At 57.0% G+C, this 19,302-nt stretch overlaps 1 protein-coding gene across 4 annotated transcripts in view; it reads right to left on the reverse strand.

Annotated features, from left to right (window-relative positions):
* Positions 1–19,302, reverse strand: part of GNAS (GNAS complex locus) — a 58,341-nt gene that overhangs the window by 28,174 nt on the left and 10,865 nt on the right. For 2 of the 4 annotated variants that reach the window (XM_054573554.1, XM_054573553.1), the window contains exon 1: positions 16,603–18,448. The exons of 1 other annotated variant lie outside the window; for it this stretch is intronic. In XM_054573554.1, coding sequence (XP_054429529.1) covers positions 16,603–18,448 — 1,846 coding nt within the window. Of the gene's footprint in view, positions 1–16,258; positions 16,379–16,602; positions 18,449–19,302 lie in introns of those variants that run through there. One more of the 4 variants, XM_054573552.1, reaches the window with a different exon arrangement.

Here is a 19,302-nt window from a genome sequence, read left to right on the forward strand (position 1 = left end):
TCAAAGCAACACAAATTCAGCTCCAATCAATTAGTAACACATCTGCAGCTCCGGGCGCCTGGGAAAGTCGGCAGCGCAGGAGGCGTGGGCCAAGCCCAGAGGACGCCTCTGCCTCCCTGGGCTGGGCTTCCTTTGTTGGTTTTCAAAAACCAAACGCTTGGGCGACGGGGTCCTACCACAATCAATTCGGACAAAACTTATGCATCAACACAGGACACAAAGGCGGCTGATGGAGCCCGTCCCCACCAACGCCAGGAAACTGAAGGTCGCCCTGTGCGTTAGACCCGTTTTTTCCAGCCTGAGAGATTTGCATCTGGGTGCGAGGTTCACTGTGCACCGCCGCCCCCCCGCCCCGGCCCCGGCCCCCGCCAGCACCGAGCGACCTGTGTTGTCCCAGAATCTCTCTCTCCGCTTCCCCTCCCCTTCCTCACCGACTAGAATTGTCTCCCCTCTCTAATGAACATACCCCGGAGAATAAAACTTGTTTTTCCACAGTTGGGGGGAAGGAAGAAAGGAAGGGAGAGAGGAAGGAAGGGAGAAAAAAAAAAAAGAAGCAGCAAAGAAAACAATGCCTATATGCCGGGCCTGGCCAAAGCCAAGTGCCGCCTTGGGGCCGGCAACCTGAGCCCCTCCAAGGGTTCCTCCTGGCCTGGATGGCACGGGGCTGCAGGGCGTTTGCTTGTACCTTTAGGGTTTGCTGTGTTTTGTTTCACGTAATTATCAAATCAAATAACTCAGGAAGATTGGATTTTTTTTTTTTTTTTTGAGGACAAAGGGCCACTGTGTGCCTGACTCCTTAAAACCAAACCAAACTAAGTGGGATAAGACCTGTGAAGACACTTGGGAAATCAGGTTGTGCAAGAAGGGGGCTTATTGCTAATTAAACAACAAACAAAAGTGGGGCGATCGGCTTAGGAACAGGACAGGACCGGAGGCGATGCTGTGGGGAGAGGGCAAGGGTCAGGGCTCAGCCAGCAGCGGTGGAGGGCGGCGGGAGTCTCCCGGCGGGCACACGCGCCCTCCTTCGCGGGCCTGTCCTACTCCATGTTCTGCAGACCCTACGCGGGACCCAGGGGGGCAGTGGGGCGGGGAGAGGGGGACACCCCGGCCTGCAGGGCTCCTCCAGGCCCGGCCCGGCCCGGCCCCGCAGCTGTGCTGGCAGCCCGCCAGCCTCCACCCCGGGCGGCGGAGCCTCCCGGCCAGACTAGAAGTTCCCAGTGGGCAGGGACCCCGCCGGTGTTTCGAGCTAAATTTAGCAAGCACGGCTCGTTCTTTCTCTCTTCTTTCTCTTTTCCTTCCCTTTCCTTCTCTCTCTCCTTCCCTTTCTGTCTTTCAAAAAAAATGTCATTTAGTCTCTGTATTTACTTATTTACCTCTTAAGAGATACATGCACCATTTTTGCACCTCCCTCCCTCTCCCCCCTCCAATGAAGACCCAGATAAGGGGAGTATGTTTTTAACTTCTTAGTAGTTCACGAGGATGCTGGGGCTTCAAAGGTCTAGAGAAGGCAAAGAAAGCCAAAGAAAGGAATTCTGACACTGCCCCCCTCCCCACCTCGAGAGGGCTGAGCAAGTCACAGACTGTGAGATGGGACCGGGGCCGGGGCCAGGGCCAGGGCAAACCTCGGATGAAATTCATGTCTATGTAGGGGAGGTGCTAAATACAAAAACGTTCGCACGCCACGGCGATTCCCTCCTTTGGGAACGTCCCTCTCCCTGGGGGAAGGAGAGGAGCGAGGAGAAACGAAATCCTGGCAGGACAGGGGTGGGGTGGGGGCTTTCCTGCAGCTGCCTGAGGGTCTGAGGCCGTGTAAGCAGCAGATCCAGCTGCAGGAAAGGAAGGGGGAAGGCCGCCCGGGGGAGAGCGCCGCACGGGGGTCCACGCAGGTGCGGGGCGCCTGGCTCCAAGGGAGACAGCCTGGGTTCTGGGGGGCACAGCCCCCCTAAGGAAGAGGCACGTGTGTGCTGGGGCTGGGTGCTGGCCAAGACGTCCACCAGACCACCAGGTCAAAGCCCTCTGCTTCCCTCAAAGCGCAGGGTAGCAGGACTGGCAGTGGAGTTAACCCCGCAAAGGCTCAGGACAGGGTGAAACCCCAACCTAAGCTGATAGATACCACCTCCCACCCCGGCCCCAGCCCCGGCCCCAGCCCCAGCCCCAGCCCCAGCCCCAGCCCCAGCCCCGACGGGCTTTTTTCCTTTGGGGCTTTCTACATTTCATCTAGAGAATTCTAAGCAAGCCCACTTCCTTTGTGCGGCTCAGCTCTCTGCTGACCCCTGGTGGGAGAGGAGCTCTCCTGGCCCAGAGCAGGTGTTAGAAACCTGCCCTGCTTCCCTGGGAACCCCGGCGCCCTGGGACGGGGACAGTGGCCCCCTGGGGGGTTCTGTGTTACCTGACCTTGGCCAAGGTTCAGGGCTACATATTGGGGGCGTTAGGAAGGAAGGGGAGCGAGAGAGGCTTTAAAGAAGCCCCAGAAGATTGCAGGTTTAAGAGAAGAAAAGTTGGAATAAAGTTTAACTTAAGAAAAGAACTTTTGTAGCAGGGCGGAGGGAAGCCTTTGCCTGAAGCTCATGTTTTATTTGGTTTCCTCGACTTTTCTACTCCCGCAGGGTGGAGAGAAGGTACCTAAGGATGGGGCGAGGAGGGCAGGTTCTGGAGGAGGGGCACGCGCGGCCATCGCAGGCCTTTGAACGCCCTTGTCAAACAGATGAGGCCATGGCGTGCCGGCTGTGCAGCGCGGGCAGGGTAGGAAGGGCGCGGGCGCCTGTTCTCTCTGGAACCCCGGAACCTGGCCCAGCCAGCAGACCCGACTTCCCTCCACCGAAGGCGGGGCCAAAAGAGGCAGGCGGGGCCGGGCCTGAGAGAAAAGGCTGGGGTCCCGCGCTGAGTCCCTAGCCAGGAAGACTCTTCACGAGGGAGACCGCTGCCCCTCGTGCGCTGTGGGTTTGCAGCACTGAAGAGCAGAGAGATGTTGAGAAGGGAAAAATACGTGGAAACTAGCCCGGAATGTCAGAGGTCCTGAAAACCCAATGATACTCTCAGGAATGAAAAAACAGTGTGGATTCATCCTCAGCCAATACCTCCCCGCCAAGTCTACTCCCTCACCTTTCTGCATCTTCCCACACTGTCTCAAACGCGAGCTCCTCCAGGAAGGCTCCCTGGGTTTCCCTGCCCACCTCTGAGTCTCCTTCCCAGCTCTTGACTGGGATGGAAAACAATGCGCCCCTCAGTCTGCTTCCTTCAAAGACCTTCCCCATGAAGGACACCCACAAATTCTAATTATTTACCAAAGAACAAAAGATCGGCCTACAATGTCCTGCACAATCTGCTGTTCCTGAAGGGCTGCTTTAAACAAGAGTGTGGGGGGCCAGCATACCTATTCTAGTTGAACTTTTCATGAGCAAATTAAAGAAGTTTGAAAGTGAGAAGGACATCGCTCTCATTTCTCAGAGGAGCACAACTTGCCCAAGGTCTCTGAACTGGTTCCCAGCAGAGCCGGGGCGCGTGGGCTGGGATGTGGTGCCTGTGGACCTGCCTGCTGTCCTGCACTGGCTACGGGCTACAGAGCCACTAAAGTGACGGGATTCGTCCCCAGAGATCAATTGCTCCGCTGAAAGCCCTGTAAGAGAGCCCCCGGCCCAGGGGCGGGGGCTGGGTCACGGCAGAGGCTCAGGGGAGGGGGTGCGGAGCTGAGCGCAGCGGCCAGCACTTTGAGCAACCAGGCTCTCAACAGTGAAAGGCGAGCGCCATCTGCCAGCCGCCTCTGAGCAGCCCACTTTATTTTTTTTGTCCTACTTCCAGCCCCAACTAGTTGTTCTCATCTCGTCCCCTCAGAAAGGGGATATTTCCTGCTCAGAACCTGACCCTGAAGAAGTGTCTTATTTTCTAAAAGAAGCCTCGAGAGGGGGAAAATGGGAAAGCAAAGAAAAAAAATGAGGGCACTTCCTAGGAGGCTGGCTTCTGCCGCCGCGGCGCGGCGCTGCGGGCTGCTCTGGGGAGGACACGGGCCAGCCCCTCTTCTCCAGCCGCAGCCCCGACGGAGGGTCTCCCTCCTGGCCCCTTCTTCCTGGCACAGTGACAGCTAGTCTCCCAATTTTGAGCCCCTCTTAACACCTACAATCAGACCCTACTTCAGGGGAATCAGTGTTTCAGGTGCCCTGCCCCCCTACCCCACCCCCAAAACGAGAGGCCTCTGTCACCTGTCAACTTGAGTCTCAGGACAAGTCACCTGGACGTGTCCGGGCCAGCTGAGTGCCAGTCTCCACGCAGAGGCCCTCTCTCAAGCCTGCCCGCCCGCTCGCCTGCGGCCATCGCCTCTTTCCGCACACAGCTGAGCACAGACCCGGCGAAGCCAAGCCCCTCCGCTGACCACGGCAGGAGCACCGCCAAGTGGAGCCTGTCCGCCTGTTTAAGAATCTGTTGGCCTTTTCTGGACGTCACTTGGCAAAGGCATGGACTCAGCCATGGTCCCAGGAATGACAAGCCTCTAACAGCCAGCGCTCTCTTCCCACTACCCTAGGACCCTCAGGGAAGGTGGGGCCCCCACCCCATCCCCCATCAGGGCGACCCAGGAAGACAGCAAGGAGTAACCACTGTGAGCCCGCCCACGCCAAACGGCCCTGAGGTGCGGTCATTTCCTAAGACTGTTCCAGAACGGCTGGGCCCCAGCAGGAAAATTTCCAAAGACGCCCACGTGGAAAGGGGAACCCTTTTTCAAGTGTCCACCTTAAACCCTGTCCCGGCCACGGGTGTGAAACAAAAGTGATCTAATGTGTCTCTATTCTTGCATCTAACAAGGAATAAACGAAGTCCCATAAATGTTTAATGATAAATAGCTCTTAGTTTTCTATACTCCAACTTTAAAAAATTTCCCCTAATGCTTTGCATTTGTTTTGGGGACTGCCCAGGGGCCTTCCAGGCATTTCCTTGGAAGGATGTTGTGCTTGGTCCCAGGCAAAATGCCGAAGTCAACATTCAGAAAACCTGCCTTAGGCAATTTCGAGGATTCTGCAATAAGGAGGTGTTAGTTAGGGGAAACTTTGCTTAGCTGAGCTTGGAACATTAAAAACTATTTTTAATTTTACATGTCCAATATGTAACTTATCAAACTACGGATCGGTTTCCACTGCTCACCCTGCAGTAAGCCCAAGAGTGAAAGCGAACATGTTTAATTCACGATGGATGTCCAGAGTGTAGTTGTTTTTCCCCCTAGATTTTGCAATTAACTGAAAGGCCACAAGTTCTAAATTCTCCAAGGAAAAAAACTTGATTAAAAAATTAGATATTTGATGAATCTGTAACATCTGAAGGCTCTATTGAAAGACCAGATAGGGACAAAAACACAAGGTTTTAGGCTAAAAATATAACCAAGCGACTGAGTCTCCTTCCACAGTAGTCATGCGGGAGGGAGGCTGTTTAGGGGCTGCCGGGGGTTCAGGAGCGGATCACGCCCGCGTCCTGCCACGGCTGCGCCAAGGTGCTGGCCACCGTGTGCGCCCCACAAAGGGCAAGGGGGTCAGCTGTCCTGCCAAGGGCCGAGTGCAAGGCCCTGGACCAGGAAATGCCCGGATCATTCCTGCTGTGGGCGCAACTACGCTTTCTCCCTGAAAGACCGCACTTTGCCTTCTCAGCGCCGTCACCACGGGCACCCTGCCCACGGCCCCTTCCTACCTGCCCCTGCAAGGGGACTTGACATAGTTGTCACTAAAGGATCACGGTCACCTCCATGCAGTGGGTTGGCTCCCTATGGGCCTGGGGCTGAGGTGAGCCAGCGGACGGGCCCACACCCGTGTCGCCGGCGTGCACGCAATGCCGCTGTAGGACACTGCTCATGTTCCGTGGGGCCCGTGCAGGGAGCCGGCCCGCCCAGAGCTGACCTGCAGGCGGCAGCGCCTGAGGGCTGGGCCCACCGTCCTGGCCCCTTCCCGAGGACGCGGGGTGAGAGCGCCCGGGCCTGGCCTGCTCCGGGGGGCCATGCCTCCCCCGGCCGGCCCGCGAGCTACGGGGCTGGCTGAGCTCCGTCGGGTCTCGGAGCCGTGGTGTGCTGCCCCAGGATAATCTCCTTTTCTAGCCCATGTTGGGTCACCTTTTTTCTGAGATTTCTGGAAATTACTTCTGCCCAGGAATGCGGGATCACCAACATAAGAAGAAACACTTCGTGCTGGTTATTACAATAGATGTCGGCGCCCTTCCTTGGAAGATAACTTTCCTTTTCAAGGCGCGCAGGGCATAACGCAGACAGCATCTACCGTCCCCGGAGCTCGATGCGGACGGTGTTAGGCAGTGCTTCGAGTGGGACGTGATTTGGCCCCTCAGGGGACATTTGGCAATGACCAGAAGAGTTTTGTGGTCACGCCATGCATGTATCTGGTAGGGTGGCTCACGTGTGTGCACGTGCGTGTATGTATGCGTGCGTGTGTGCGTGCGGTGCTCACACCATGTGTGTATGTGGTGGGTTGGGTCTGGTGTGGGTGTGCGCACGTGTGGTACTCACACCATGTGTGTATGTGGTGGGGTGGTTCTCATGTGTGTGTGGTGTTCACACCACGTGTGCATGTGGTGGGGTGGCTCACGTGTGTGTGGTGTTCACACAGTGTGTGCATGTGGTAGGGTCGCTCTCATGTGTGTGTGTGTCCACACCATGTGTGCATGTGGTGGGGTGGCTCTCATGTGTGTGTGGTGTTCACACCGTGTGTGCATGTGGTGGGGTGGCTCTCATGTGTGTGTGGTGTTCATACCGTGTGTGCATGTGGTGGGGTGGCTCCCATGTGTGTGTGGCGTTCACACCGTGTGTGCATGTGGTGGGGTGGCTCTCATGTGTGTGTGGCGTTCACACCGTGTGTGCATGTGGTGGGGTGGCTCTCATGTGTGTGTGGCGTTCACACCGTGTGTGCATGTGGTGGGGTGGCTCTCATGTGTGTGTGGTGTTCATACAGTGTGTGCATGTGGTGGGGTGGCTCTCGTGTGTGTGGTGTTCACACCGTGTGTGCATGTGGTGGGGTGGCTCGCGTGTGTGTGTGGTGTTCATACCGTGAGTAAATGTGGTGGGGTGGCTCGTGTGTGTGTGGCGTTCACACAGTGTGTGCATGTGGTGGGGTGGCTCTTGTGTGTGTGGTGTTCATACCGTGAGTGCATGTGGTGGGGTGGCTCGTGTGTGTGTGTGGCGTTCACACCGTGTGTGCATGTGGTGGGGTGGTTCCCGTGTGTGGTGTTCACACAGTGTGTGCATGTGGTGGGGTGGCTCGTGTGTGTGTGTGGTGTTCACACCGTGAGTGCATGTGGTGGGGTGGCTCGCGTGTGTGTGTGGCGTTCACACCGTGAGTGCATGTGGTGGGGTGGCTCGTGTGTGTGTGTGGTGTTCACACCGTGAGTGCATGTGGTGGGGTGGCTCGTGTGTGTGTGTGGTGTTCACACCGTGAGTGCATGTGGTGGGGTGGCTCGTGTGTGTGTGTGGTGTTCACACCGTGAGTGCATGTGGTGGGGTGGCTCTTGTGTGTGTGGTGTTCACACCGTGAGTGCATGTGGTGGGGTGGCTCTCGTGTGTGTGTGTGGTGTTCACACTGTGTGTGCATGCGGTGGGGTGGCTCTCGTGTGTGTGTGGTGTTCACACCGTGAGTGCATGTGGTGGGGTGGCTCCCATGTGTGTGTGGCGTTCACACCGTGTGTGCATGTGGTGGGGTGGCTCTTGTGTGTGTGGTGTTCACACTGTGTGTGCATGTGGTGGGGTGGCTCTTGTGTGTGTGTGTGGTGTTCACACCGTGAGTGCATGTGGTGGGGTGGCTCGTGTGTGTGTGTGGTGTTCACACAGTGTGTGCATGTGGTGGGGTGGCTCTTGTGTGTGTGGTGTTCACACCGTGAGTGCATGTGGTGGGGTGGCTCGTGTGTGTGTGTGGTGTTCACACCGTGAGTGCATGTGGTGGGGTGGCTCTCGTGTGTGTGTGTGGTGTTCACACCGTGAGTGCATGTGGTGGGGTGGCTCGTGTGTGTGTGTGTGGTGTTCACACCGTGAGTGCATGTGGTGGGGTGGCTCTCGTGTGTGTGTGTGGTGTTCACACCGTGTGTGCATGTGGTGGGGTGGCTCTCGTGTGTGTGTGTGGTGTTCACACTGTGTGTGCATGTGGTGGGGTGGCTCTCGTGTGTGTGTGTGTGGTGTTCACACCGTGTGTGCATGTGGTGGGGTGGCTCCCGTGTGTGTGTGGTGTTCACACCGTGTGTGCATGTGGTGGGGTGGCTCTCGTGTGTGTGGTGTTCACACCGTGTGTGCATGTGGTGGGGTGGTTCCCGTGTGTGTGGTGTTCACACCGTGTGTGCATGTGGTGGCGTGGTTCCTGTGTGTTGGTGTTCACACTGTGTGTGCATGTGGTGAGGTGGCTCTTGTGTGTGTGTGTGTGTGTCTGTGTGTTCATACCGTGTGTGCATGTGGTGGGGTGGCTCTCGTGTGTGTGGTGTTCACACCGTGTGTGCATGTGGTGGGGTGGCTCTCGTGTGTGTGTGTGGTGTTCACACCGTGAGTGCATGTGGTGGGGTGGCTCTCGTGTGTGTGTGTGTGGTGTTCACACTGTGTGTGCATGTGGTGGGGTGGCTCTCGTGTGTGTGTGTGTGGTGTTCACACCGTGTGTGCATGTGGTGGGGTGGCTCTCGTGTGTGTGTGTGGTGTTCACACCACGTGTGTATGTGGTGGGGTGGCTCTCGTGTGTGTGTGTGTGGTGTTCACACTGTGTGTGCATGTGGTGGGGTGGCTCTCGTGTGTGTGTGTGGTGTTCACACCGTGTGTGCATGTGGTGGGGTGGCTCTCGTGTGTGTGTGTGTGTGTGTTCACACCGTGTGTGCATGTGGTGGGGTGGCTCTCGTGTGTGTGGTGTTCACACCGTGTGTGCATGTGGTGGGGTGGTTCTTATATGTGTGGTGTTCACACCATGTGTGCATATGGTGGGGTGGTTCTCGTGTGTGTGTGTGTGTGTGTGTGTGTGTGGTCACACCGTGTGTGCATGTGGTGGGGTGGCTCTCATGCATGTGTGGTGTTCATACCGTGTGTGCATGTGGCGAGCTGTCCCTCCCTCCTCTCACTCCTACCAAGAGGGGACGGCTCCCCCTGCCCCTGTCCCCCCCATCAGGACGCGCCTGGCACCACCTCGCCGCCTAGTGAGCATCGGCATCACCGCTGCCCCCCACCTCCAGGACCCTCCAGAGCCAGCCAAGACAGAAGCCTCCTCTGAGGGGCCGGGTTGAGGCCCGCGGTGACGTGCGCAATTGCGTGAAGGATCTGATTAGGGTCCCGTAGGCCTGACACAGAGAGAGGCTCTGGGGGATTAAGACGGATGCTTTCTAAGATTCCAGAAGCCCACGAGGGCCAAAAACTCAAGGCGCTGATGACAAGTAAAGTGGACATTTGTTAATGAGGACCCCCACGGGGCTTGTGAGGAAGTCCTTTGGACACTTAGGAGTTGCCGTCTCTAACCACAGATAAGAAAATGGCATCTATTTTAAAAGCTGTGTTCAAGTGGTCAAGTAGTTTAGTACCTACATGCTTCCTAAGTCATTCTGTCTCTTCTTGACAGGCTGGGTTTTTTGTTTTTTGGTTTTTTTTACTTTTTTCCTGTTGGACCCATCAGCCACTTTTACAGCTGAAGAAACTGAGGCCTGGGCACGTGGTCCCAGAGGCCAGCGGGGGGCAGGGACGGACACCAGGTGAGATGCAGGCCCCTCGTTCCTGGTTCCTCCGGCAGAGGCCCGGCTGGCAGCCCTTCCTGGTCCTGGGCCACGTAGCGATGCCTGGCTTTAGTGTCTGTGCATGATCCTAAGCCTTATCCTTTTCAGAAATCCCACGGCCTCAAACTTACCTGAACACAGGTGCCCTGTAAAAAAAAAGTCTTCACGGTCATATGCACATCAGCGATCAGTTTGATGGAGGCAGAGCTGTTCAAAATGGATGGAGGAGAGAGGCGATGTGGTCTTTCAATCAAGGGGAGAAGCAAGAGCAGGACCAAGCAACAGAGGCACTCGCCGCCCAAGTTCACGGCTCCTTCTAGGAACCCACACTCCGCGCGGCGCTGAGCCGCTGGGAGCTCAGGTGGCTGCTGTGCTCCTTAGAAGCGGGTACATTTCCTTCCCATTATCAACTCATTAGAGAAGTTTAAGGTACTGACTGTCCCACACACGGCATGTGTGTGACAACGTCGGAAACACCGACTGACTCATCGCACACGCGGGATCAGGTAACAATGGGTGCTTTTCTGCCTCTCTCCTCGCCCCAAATTGAATCATTAAGAAACGTTTAACGAGAGCTAATGTTCAAGTTCTGTGGGCAGGGCTCTGCGAGTCAAAACGCTCACGAGCTCTCCTGGGGTTTAACAAATGACTCTACGGTGCAATTTGGGATTTTCGCTCTAAGTGAGTACAACAGAGCCACCCTCCCTTAATTGTCACCGCTCTGTCACAGATCAGTTACCTAACATCCCTCCCTCATGACAACCCCCAGGAGTGCCTGCGGAAATCTGCTCCCCTCCTAACTGAGGGGGTGCGCGCCTCCTGCGCGCCGCTCTCGGGGACCAGGGCTCCCGGTCTGCACCAGGCTCGCGAGGAAGGACGTATGGAAAACCCAGCGTTGCGTTCTGCGGCGTTCCCTACCTGGTTCTCTGCGGGCGCGTCTTCCACTTGCGGGGGCCGGCCTGCTTCAGTCACCGTCTGGCTGTCGGGAGGGAAACTAAAGACAAACTTTTTTTTTTTTTTGCACGTGTAACAACCATACAATATCTGCATTCGGGACCCTGGACTCAACCCCAGGACTGAGCTGATTTATAGAGAGGTGGCGGGGGAAAGGTGACACTTTTTCAGGACCAGTCACAAAAGTTCCCCCATCCTCTCTCTGGCCATCTCACTCAAGCAATCATTAATCTGGCAAGGTGTCTTCGTCTGCTGCTTGGCTGGCCCTTGCTGATAGAGTGTGCAGACAGTGAGCTCCCAAAGCGAGAGGCTGGAAGGGCGCTTGCCCTGGCCTTTTAGAAGTGAGCAGTCTCGCGGGGAATCCAGACAACAAAAAACAAAAGCTTCACTGGGAACAAAAAAGCCGAAGAGCAGGAGGAAATTTCTAAAAACAGCGTTTCCCATTGTCCTGGGCTGGGAACACCTTTGGAGGGGAGCTGGCCCTCGGGCCTCTGGCCTGCCCTTTAGAGGAATGAAGGACGATTGGCCTCCCTCTGGACTTTCCTGTAAACACCCTCCCTGGGCAGAGGCTGGCGGCCAGCGGCAGCGGGGACTTCTCCCTCGTCTTCCCTGCCTTCCTGAGGTCCACTCAGGGCTCGCGGGTCGAGTCCTCAGCAGGCCGTGGGCCTTTCTCTCGCTCCCTGAAAAGACCAGGGCGCCTGCCTGCCCAGAGTGACCACAGGCCAGAACAGGACTCTGATAGGACAGAGACCCTGTGGGCCTCATTCAACGAAATCTGGTCAGGTGGGTGTCGGCAGGGTCTGAGCCTCAGAGTCCCGTCAGTAGGGGGGCACCAGCACCAGAGAGGGTTAGTGAGACCGACCCGTTCTTTGAAGGTGGAGGGGACCCTGTTGTGTCAACTGGCCCTGGCCCTTTGTTTTGAAAATTCCTACTCCTCCTGAGAAATGCGGTTTTAAAATGGACACCTGGTATGTTAACTTCATGTTCCACTGGGACCCTGGGAGGCCCCAAGTGGGTTCGGGAAGAACGTCACCTTGCCACAGGTGAAAGGAACCAAGGGGCATGGAGGCCTGTTTTCACTGGCTGTTCACAGGCCTCCAGAAAGTTCCATCACCCTGGCGCTCGGGAAGAGCCACAGTTTGGCTGGGGGCTGGGGGCGGCCTGCTTCCTTTGGCGGGGAAATCGACTCTAAGAAGAAGAGGCATGACCCAGTATGGGGAATTTCAACTCTAGCCAATTAGGTTATCTTCCTAAAAATAAATGTATTGTTTTGCTTAACACCGACCTTCCCGCATAAAAAGCAAAGGAGATTTCTAAGAGTCGCACTGACTCTCACCAAGCAGGAATTAACCCTGAGTAAAAGGAAGAAATACTTAAAAAAAAAAAATCACCATGAAGGGTACTGAGCAACAGTTCCTTTAACAGGGTCATGAGACCCAACGCAGGCTCCTAAATAGTCTGTTAGGGCAGAAGGCTAAAGACGGAGGGAAGCAATGCATGCAAAAAACTGCATCTTAAAATTACTGTAGTTCTTTGTGGACACTCGAGTCAGTAAGGAAGCTTTAAATCCTGCAGAAAACCATGGGGGGGATTTTAAAAAGGCTCAAAAGAAAACCTGCATCTGACAGGGGAAAGAAAGGCCCAATGAACAGGCTCCAGCTGCAGCGCTGGCCAGTGACCTCAAGCAAATGGTGGAAACTAAATATCCCCGCAGCAATGCCAGGCGTCTCGGCCACGGGAGCTCACGTTTCACGGACACTCTGTGGTCACTTGTGACTGCGAATCTGTCAGGGCTTGGCTGTTATTCAGACGGCAGAAGACGGCGGGACACCTGTCATCTGGCAAGGGATTTTAAGAGCACACAGTCCACGCACAATAGTCATGCTGCACATTTAAATAATGCGATAGGGCATGTTGCCACAGTGTTTGGGGGAGCGCGGATCCCTTCACTGCCTTACCTTTCAGTCTGAGCAAAAGTCCCTGCCATGGTGTCTCTGCACTTTTGGTTTATTTGCCTATGAAATGGGGTCCTCTCCGTGTTTTTATTGCCCAAGGCTGTTTCAAGGGACAAATGGGACTCCGGGAAAGGCTTTTTAAAATACAGTAAGAATGCGCTATCGTTATGCAGTGCCGTGGCCACTGCGGCTGCTGACAATGCCAGCGCGGCCTGTGTCTCCCTTCTTTTGGGCCAGGAGGGACACACAGGACGGCTCCGTAGCAGTTTTCACGGCAGAGGGAATGTGGGTAAAGGATAAAATTTAACCTACCTGTATAGGAAAAAAAATTTATTTATTTATTTATTTATTTATTTATTTTTTTTTTGGGTAAGAGAAGTCAGAGGAAAGAGAAGAAAGAATTTTGGCCTTTGAGGGGCACAAAATACTGTTGGGAGACAGACAAGGGAAGATGATAAAAGTCTCTCTTAGTTTTAAAAAGGTTGCGGCCTGGTAAGCCATACCCTTCCCACCGCACCAAACAGCTCAGTGGAGGCCTCTGAATACAGAAAAATGTGTGCACTGGGGGAAAAGACGGGGGGCGCCACAAGGAGGGTGCTATGTGTCACTGTCCTAACTGGTGGTGTAAAGAAACCGCCATACAATTAAGTGAGAGGCACTGTAGAAACAGTGTCATGGCACAATGGCCATTAGGACACGTAGCACTTCTTTGCCCAGGTTTAATAAGTGCAGCAGCCACTAAGAGGCTCTAACCCAGCAGTCCCTTCAATGCTTGAAACATGAGGGAATCACACCCAAATTAGGTTTCCAGAAATGTGTAAGCCTCTGAGAGCATTCAAAAGGGCAACAGAAACGTGGAGACCATCCATCGTTGGCCACTGCTGAGCAAGGAAAAAGGCTTCAAACTCTTTCGATATTCCAGAATTTTAGTCGTGCTATTGATTCTCTCTCTCTAATCTCTTTCCCTTTTAAGATTCCCTGAATGCAGCGGGGGACATAGTCAATAATACCATAGTAACACGCGTGATGACAGATGGCTATCAGACGCAGGGCGGTCGCTTCGTAAGGGGTATAAGTGTCTCATCGCTAAGTTGCGCACCTGAAGCTAATATAATACTGTACATCGGCCACAATTTTAAAAAATCTAATGTTAAGCTGTTTGGGCAATAAAAACAGAGAGGGCATATATAGATAAACACACGATGCACATTTTTAAAGCAACAGATGAACCGGCATGTCACAAACTCAAAGCCACATCAAAGGATGGTCATTTGGTCGGCATGTTCAGGGGTGGGAAGATGGATGTCTTGTTTTACAGGCCAGGTCTGGGGTGTTCGTAAAAAATCTTGTCCCGAATGTAAGTCCTCACCCTCCCCCCGGCTCCCCTCCCCAGTGAGTAGACCAGACTCAGCTGGGATCCTTCTCTTGGCACTTGGGCAAAATGAAACCTGGTCAGAAACCCTAAGCCTGGCTCTCTGAATTCAGATCCATGCTACACATGGCCTGAGCTTCGGTCTCCTGGGCCACCACCCTGCAGACAGAGCCAGGACAATGGCAAATTTCCTTTTATTAAAGTTCACTCCCCAGCCCCCACCACAGAACAAGGGACACTTCTAATATTCTTAAGCCTTGGCCCCAGACCCGGTTTGGTGCGGGCTAGATGTGGCGTAATCTAGCGTCCAGTGCGGACTGAAGTGGGCTGGGCTCCCCAGTCTGCCCCCCGCCCCCCGGAACAGAGGACTCGAGGCGTGGAGCAGAGGCGGTTTTGGGAGAGGCCCGCTGGGAAAAGCCTCATTTCACATGTGAGGCTGCTGAGACCCCAGCAGGCAAGGGGCACTGCGCACTGGGGGCGCGCCTGCGCTCATCTGATCGCGCCCCCCTTCCCTCCAGAAGCTCGCTCCCCAGAGCTCTGCTTGGGCCACTGAAATGGGGCTGTCAGGGAAAAGTCATTTGTTTGCACGAAAACAGTGCCTTGTCATCTGAGGCTCTGTGGCTTTGGTGCAGTTGGCACATCCAAAGCTGAAACCACCTCCCTCCTGTAGGTTTTTGGTAAAATGATGACATCACCATCTCCCTGGGTGGGCGTAAATGACCATCACATTTAAAACTGCGCTTTGTGAGACACGCACATCACAACAGCATACAGCTTTGTCCACAATGCCATCGACTAAAACCATCACGTATTATAAAGCATTTGACAAACATGTAGCAAAGCCTTAGAAATGGTGATCTTCAAATCCCTTGAAAGGTTTTAGAGACTAAAATAAAGAAATTAAGATTGTGGCGTTTCACTTTTGACATTTTCATTTAAGCCACACATTCAGGCCGTTGCTAATCACTGCTGTGATTCACTAGGGCCCAGGGAGCCAACCCCCCCACCCCCCTCCTTGGAGCTAAGGAGCCTTGAGGAGGCTAAAGGGGGTGGGGACTGGGAGGGGCCAGGGAAGGTCTCGAAGATAAGGAGGGGTGGTGTTCCGGGAGGGGGAGGGGCCTGGAGGGGGCCAGGGGCAGGCAGAGGGCCCCAGAAGGGACCCTTCCAATATGACTATCAACACAAGACCTTCTAATTTCTCCTTTTGTACCCCCAGCCCATCTGCAGAGGGTCTTACCTTTGAGCCTCTTTGCCCCCAGCTAAAGCTGCTTGAAAAGATTCACATGCAAATGTTTATATTTTTCACAAGTCACAGTCAGTTTTACTACATTTTGTCCACACACTTAAGATACACGCGGAGCATTTTTTTGAAGTTTTATTTTAATTGCATTTCAAACACAAGCCGCCAGTCCACTCCCAAGGCACAGCCCCTCTTTCAAACCAAGCCCCTCCTACTGCACTAGGGTGAAAGTGTAAACGATTGGCTTACCTCGCGCTCGTCCCTAGGAAGGAAAATTATTTCATATTTTTAAAGCACAGCCACGCCCACCCCCTGGAACCAGCCCCGAGTGGTTTGGAGCCAGACTTGCCTACCGCAGATTTGCGTGGTGTCCCCGCCCGCGGCCCTCCACTCCCCCCACCGGGCGAGCCGGGTGTGTGCAGAATACCGAGCGTCCGCGTGCAGACCCTGACGCCCCGGGTACCTGAGTGTCTGGTTTTTCAACCGTAAAGGCGGGAGGGTTTGGCGAACGAATGAGAAGTGAGGAAACGCTTAGCGCAAAGGGAAAAAAGAGAGAAAGACATACAGAAAAAAAAGGTTATGGAGGCCGGCGGGAGGCAGACCCCTCCCCCCCCGGCCAGGGACCCAGCACGTTACCCAAGACGTCCCGCCACTGTCTCCCGGCGGCGTCCGCGGCGCCCGCTGCAGAGCGCCCGCTCGCAGGCACCTCCGGAGTGTGCGAACACGCAAAGTTTTTGCCCGCGCCATGGCGCACAACACAGAACAGCCAGTTCCCCAGTACAAGTACGCAGTCGGCGGGTAATTTGGGGGTGCCAGGGATGGGAACTGGGGGACACTTGAGCATGTCATGCACAAGCGGACACAATATGGACACCAACACACACCAACGACAAGCTGTCTGAGTCCAAGCAGCCGTGCCAGGCGAGGCAGGGGCGCACATTCCCCAACGACCCCAGCCCACCGTGGCCCCAACCAGCTTAGCCGGGGGTGGGGGGGAACCCCGAGGCCCCTCCCCGGCAGTTCCTGGCTCACCTGAGGCCCCCGCCTTCCTGGCCGTCCCCCACCCCAGGACTCGGGGTCGTCTTATGGTCGCTGGCGCTGGTTTGTCCAGCTGGAAACGACCCTCAGTGTTGTACGGCACCACTTTCCTCCCTGGAGGGTATATACTTCGACCACCCAAGCCCCCCAGAGACCCCCCCGGCCCACTCCCCGGGCAAAGTTGGGGCCCCTCGCTGGAACTTCTTAGCAGGCTCTTCTGGCCTCTGCCCAGGCACCCACCTCCCGCCACCAGGCCCCGAGCCCCACCGGGCAGCCCTTCCACCCCCTCCCAGGTCCCCGGCGGCCCTGCTCCCCGCGGGCAGAGTCCGCCGCAGTACCTAGAAGCAGCAGGCGGTGCGTACACATGTAGCCCATCTTCTCGTCCTGGAGCTGCTTGTCGATGAGCTTGCTGCGCTTCTTCTCCGCGCGCTTCTGAGCGCGCTGCTCCAGGGCTTCCTTGCGCATCTGTCTGCGCTTCTCCGCCAGAGGAATCTTCTTGACCTTGGGGCCGCGCGGGGCTCTGGGCTCGGCGCTCTCAGATCGGCCGAAGCAGCCCGCGAAAGCTTGCACGAGGAAGTTGCGGAGCAAGTTACGCTGCGGCTTTCGGCGGCGGCGATTTCGCCGGGGCTGGAAGCAGCGGGAGCATCCGAAGGTCCCATCGTCGGACTCATCGCTGCTGCTGACCGACCCTTCGTCGTAGTCGCGGCCGCGCTCGGACCTGCCCCGCCAGGCATACGCGCGCGGAGGCTGCGGAGTAGGCGGATCGGCAGCCTGGATCTCGGGGCTGGGGGGTCTGAGGGAATGGAGCTTGGGGCGGGCTCCGGCAGCTGGGGCTGCCCAGGCGACAGGCGCGGCTGGGGCTGCCCGGGCAGCAGGCATGGCTGGGGCGACTGGGGCGGCCCCAGCGGCTGGAACGTTGGAGGCGGCAGGGGCTGCCCGGGCTGCAGGCGCGGCTGGGGCTGCTGGGGCGGCGGGAGCGGCCCCGGCGTCTGGAGCGGCCCCGGCGGCAGAAGCTCCATCTCCCGGAGAGGGGACTTGGCGTCCCTCCGCGGCGGTGGCGGCGCCGGCGGCTGAGTTGGCTGAGCTTCCTTCCATCTCAGCTGCTTCGCCCTCGACTGGGGGTCTCTCTCCCTCTGCTCGCTCTCTCTTAACTGGGGCTCCGGAGACCTCGATGGGCGGTCCGTCAAGCGCGATTGGGGGGCTGTCCATGTTGACGGGAGCGTTGTGGACCCCAACGGGGGCGCTGCCAATCTCGAGTGGGGGTCCGGCGATCTCCATCGGGGGGCTGTTGCCCACGAAGTGTGGAACAGATCTGACAGCCTCTCGGGATGCGCTGCCGATGGCGCCTGGGACCCGGAGGGGGGGCTCGTTCGCGGCGGGAGCGAGGAGGACCGCACTCGGCTCCGCGACTGCCGCGAACTGGCTGCCGCCACCGTCGTCGATTTGTAGGTTAGCTCGGGGGAGCCCAGGGGGTGGGCTGTCGTCCCCGAAGGCTGCTCCATCAAAGTCAAATGGCATAGCCTCCTCAGGGGGAGGGCTGCCTCCTCTGAAGCCCGCGTCGGCAGGTCTGAGGGCTCCGGGCTCCTCGGGGGGAGCGCGAGGGACCCCCACCCTCGGGCCTCCTGGAGCGAGGTCTGAGACCTCCAGGAGAGGGTGGCTGCGATCTCTGCCGGCAGGCGGCTCAGACTCGTAGGGCATGGCTTCCTCGGGTGGGGGGCTGTAGCCTCCCAGGCCTGGCCCGGCCTCCCCGAGGGCTCTGGCCTCCACGGGCCCTGGGCTGAAGGCCTCGAGGCCTGCAGGGGCCACATTGGCCTCTCTGGGCTGCTCCAGGGTCGGCCAGGAGCCTCCCAAGCTGGGCTGCCCCACCTCGAAGGGCATGGCTTCCTCGGGAGGTGGGCTGTAGCTTCCATGGGCTCTGGCTTCCTCGTCGGCTTTGCCGAGGCCCTGGAAGCTGGGCCTGGAGACCTCTGAAGGGCCGCAGGCCTCGCCTTCAGTCTCTGTGGGGACGGGCTCGCTGCCAGGCGGCTGGGTCTCCATCCCTTCGGCTGCGCCAGGCCCAGCACCGGGGGCAGCTGCCCCCGAGGCCTCCAAAGGTGGCTGCTCCTCGGGCTGCCCCCCGAGTTCAAGGGGGATATCGCGTTGTCCTGACATAGTATTGCCGTCGAGGCAGTTGCGCACGCCCATAACACGGTGGCGGACTCTTAAAATACACTTGGGGCCCCGTGAGACGGAGCACCCAGCCAAACTAGGGCGAAGAAAATATTTTCCAAGAAAACCAAAGCACCAGCTAGGAAGTTCTCCAGCCTCACTTCTCAGCCCTTGTGAGGTCTGGGGGGTCGGGGCCTCGAACCCTAGACTATGGCAGAAGCGACTCCGTTGTTGCTGGTGGAGTCTTATCTCCTTCCTGGACACTTTCTATGCCCTCAGGCTGCTCCTGGCCCCCGCTCGGCCTGCCCTCGTCCCCTCCTCTCTGTCTCTGTCTCTCTTTCTCTCTGTCCTCCAGGCCAGCCCTGCCTGCTTGGATCTGAGGAGCGTGTCGATTCGGTCCGAAAATCGCTCGTAGTGCTCTCTCTCTGCCACCAGGGGACGCCGGGCCGGTGCCCAGGCGGCTGCGGGAGCCGGCTTCTGTCTCCGGAAGCCCCGGACTTTGGGTAAGGGGGCGATGAGCGCAGGCCTCGCAGGGATGTTTAGCTCCTTCCACTCCTCTCCCTGACTGACGGGGAGCCTTGCTCCTCTCTTCTCCCCTGGCCAGAGAGACAGCTCTCCTGCGTTGCGGGACACGTGACGCAAGACGTGGGCCCCGGGCGGCATGAGCGCAGGAACTGAAACCCTCCCTCCCAGACACAACTGACTCTCCCCGGGGGGAGGGGGGCTGCGTGAAGGTTCCATTACCTTAAAAGACCCTTGAATCCAAGGGTCGCAGTTCTCAACCCTGGGTAGCCTTCAATCCTGAGCCCCAAGTCCGGAGCGCAAGGCTTTGGGTGCGTGGGAAGGGGGCGAGGGCGCGCGCCCGAGGATGCGACAGGTGGTCGTGAGCC

The sequence above is a fragment of the Pteronotus mesoamericanus genome, unplaced genomic scaffold (assembly GCF_021234165.1).
Source record: "Pteronotus mesoamericanus isolate MK-2021 breed Mesoamerican mustached bat unplaced genomic scaffold, CSHL_Meso_final contig_25, whole genome shotgun sequence".
Taxonomy (NCBI): domain Eukaryota; kingdom Metazoa; phylum Chordata; class Mammalia; order Chiroptera; family Mormoopidae; genus Pteronotus; species Pteronotus mesoamericanus.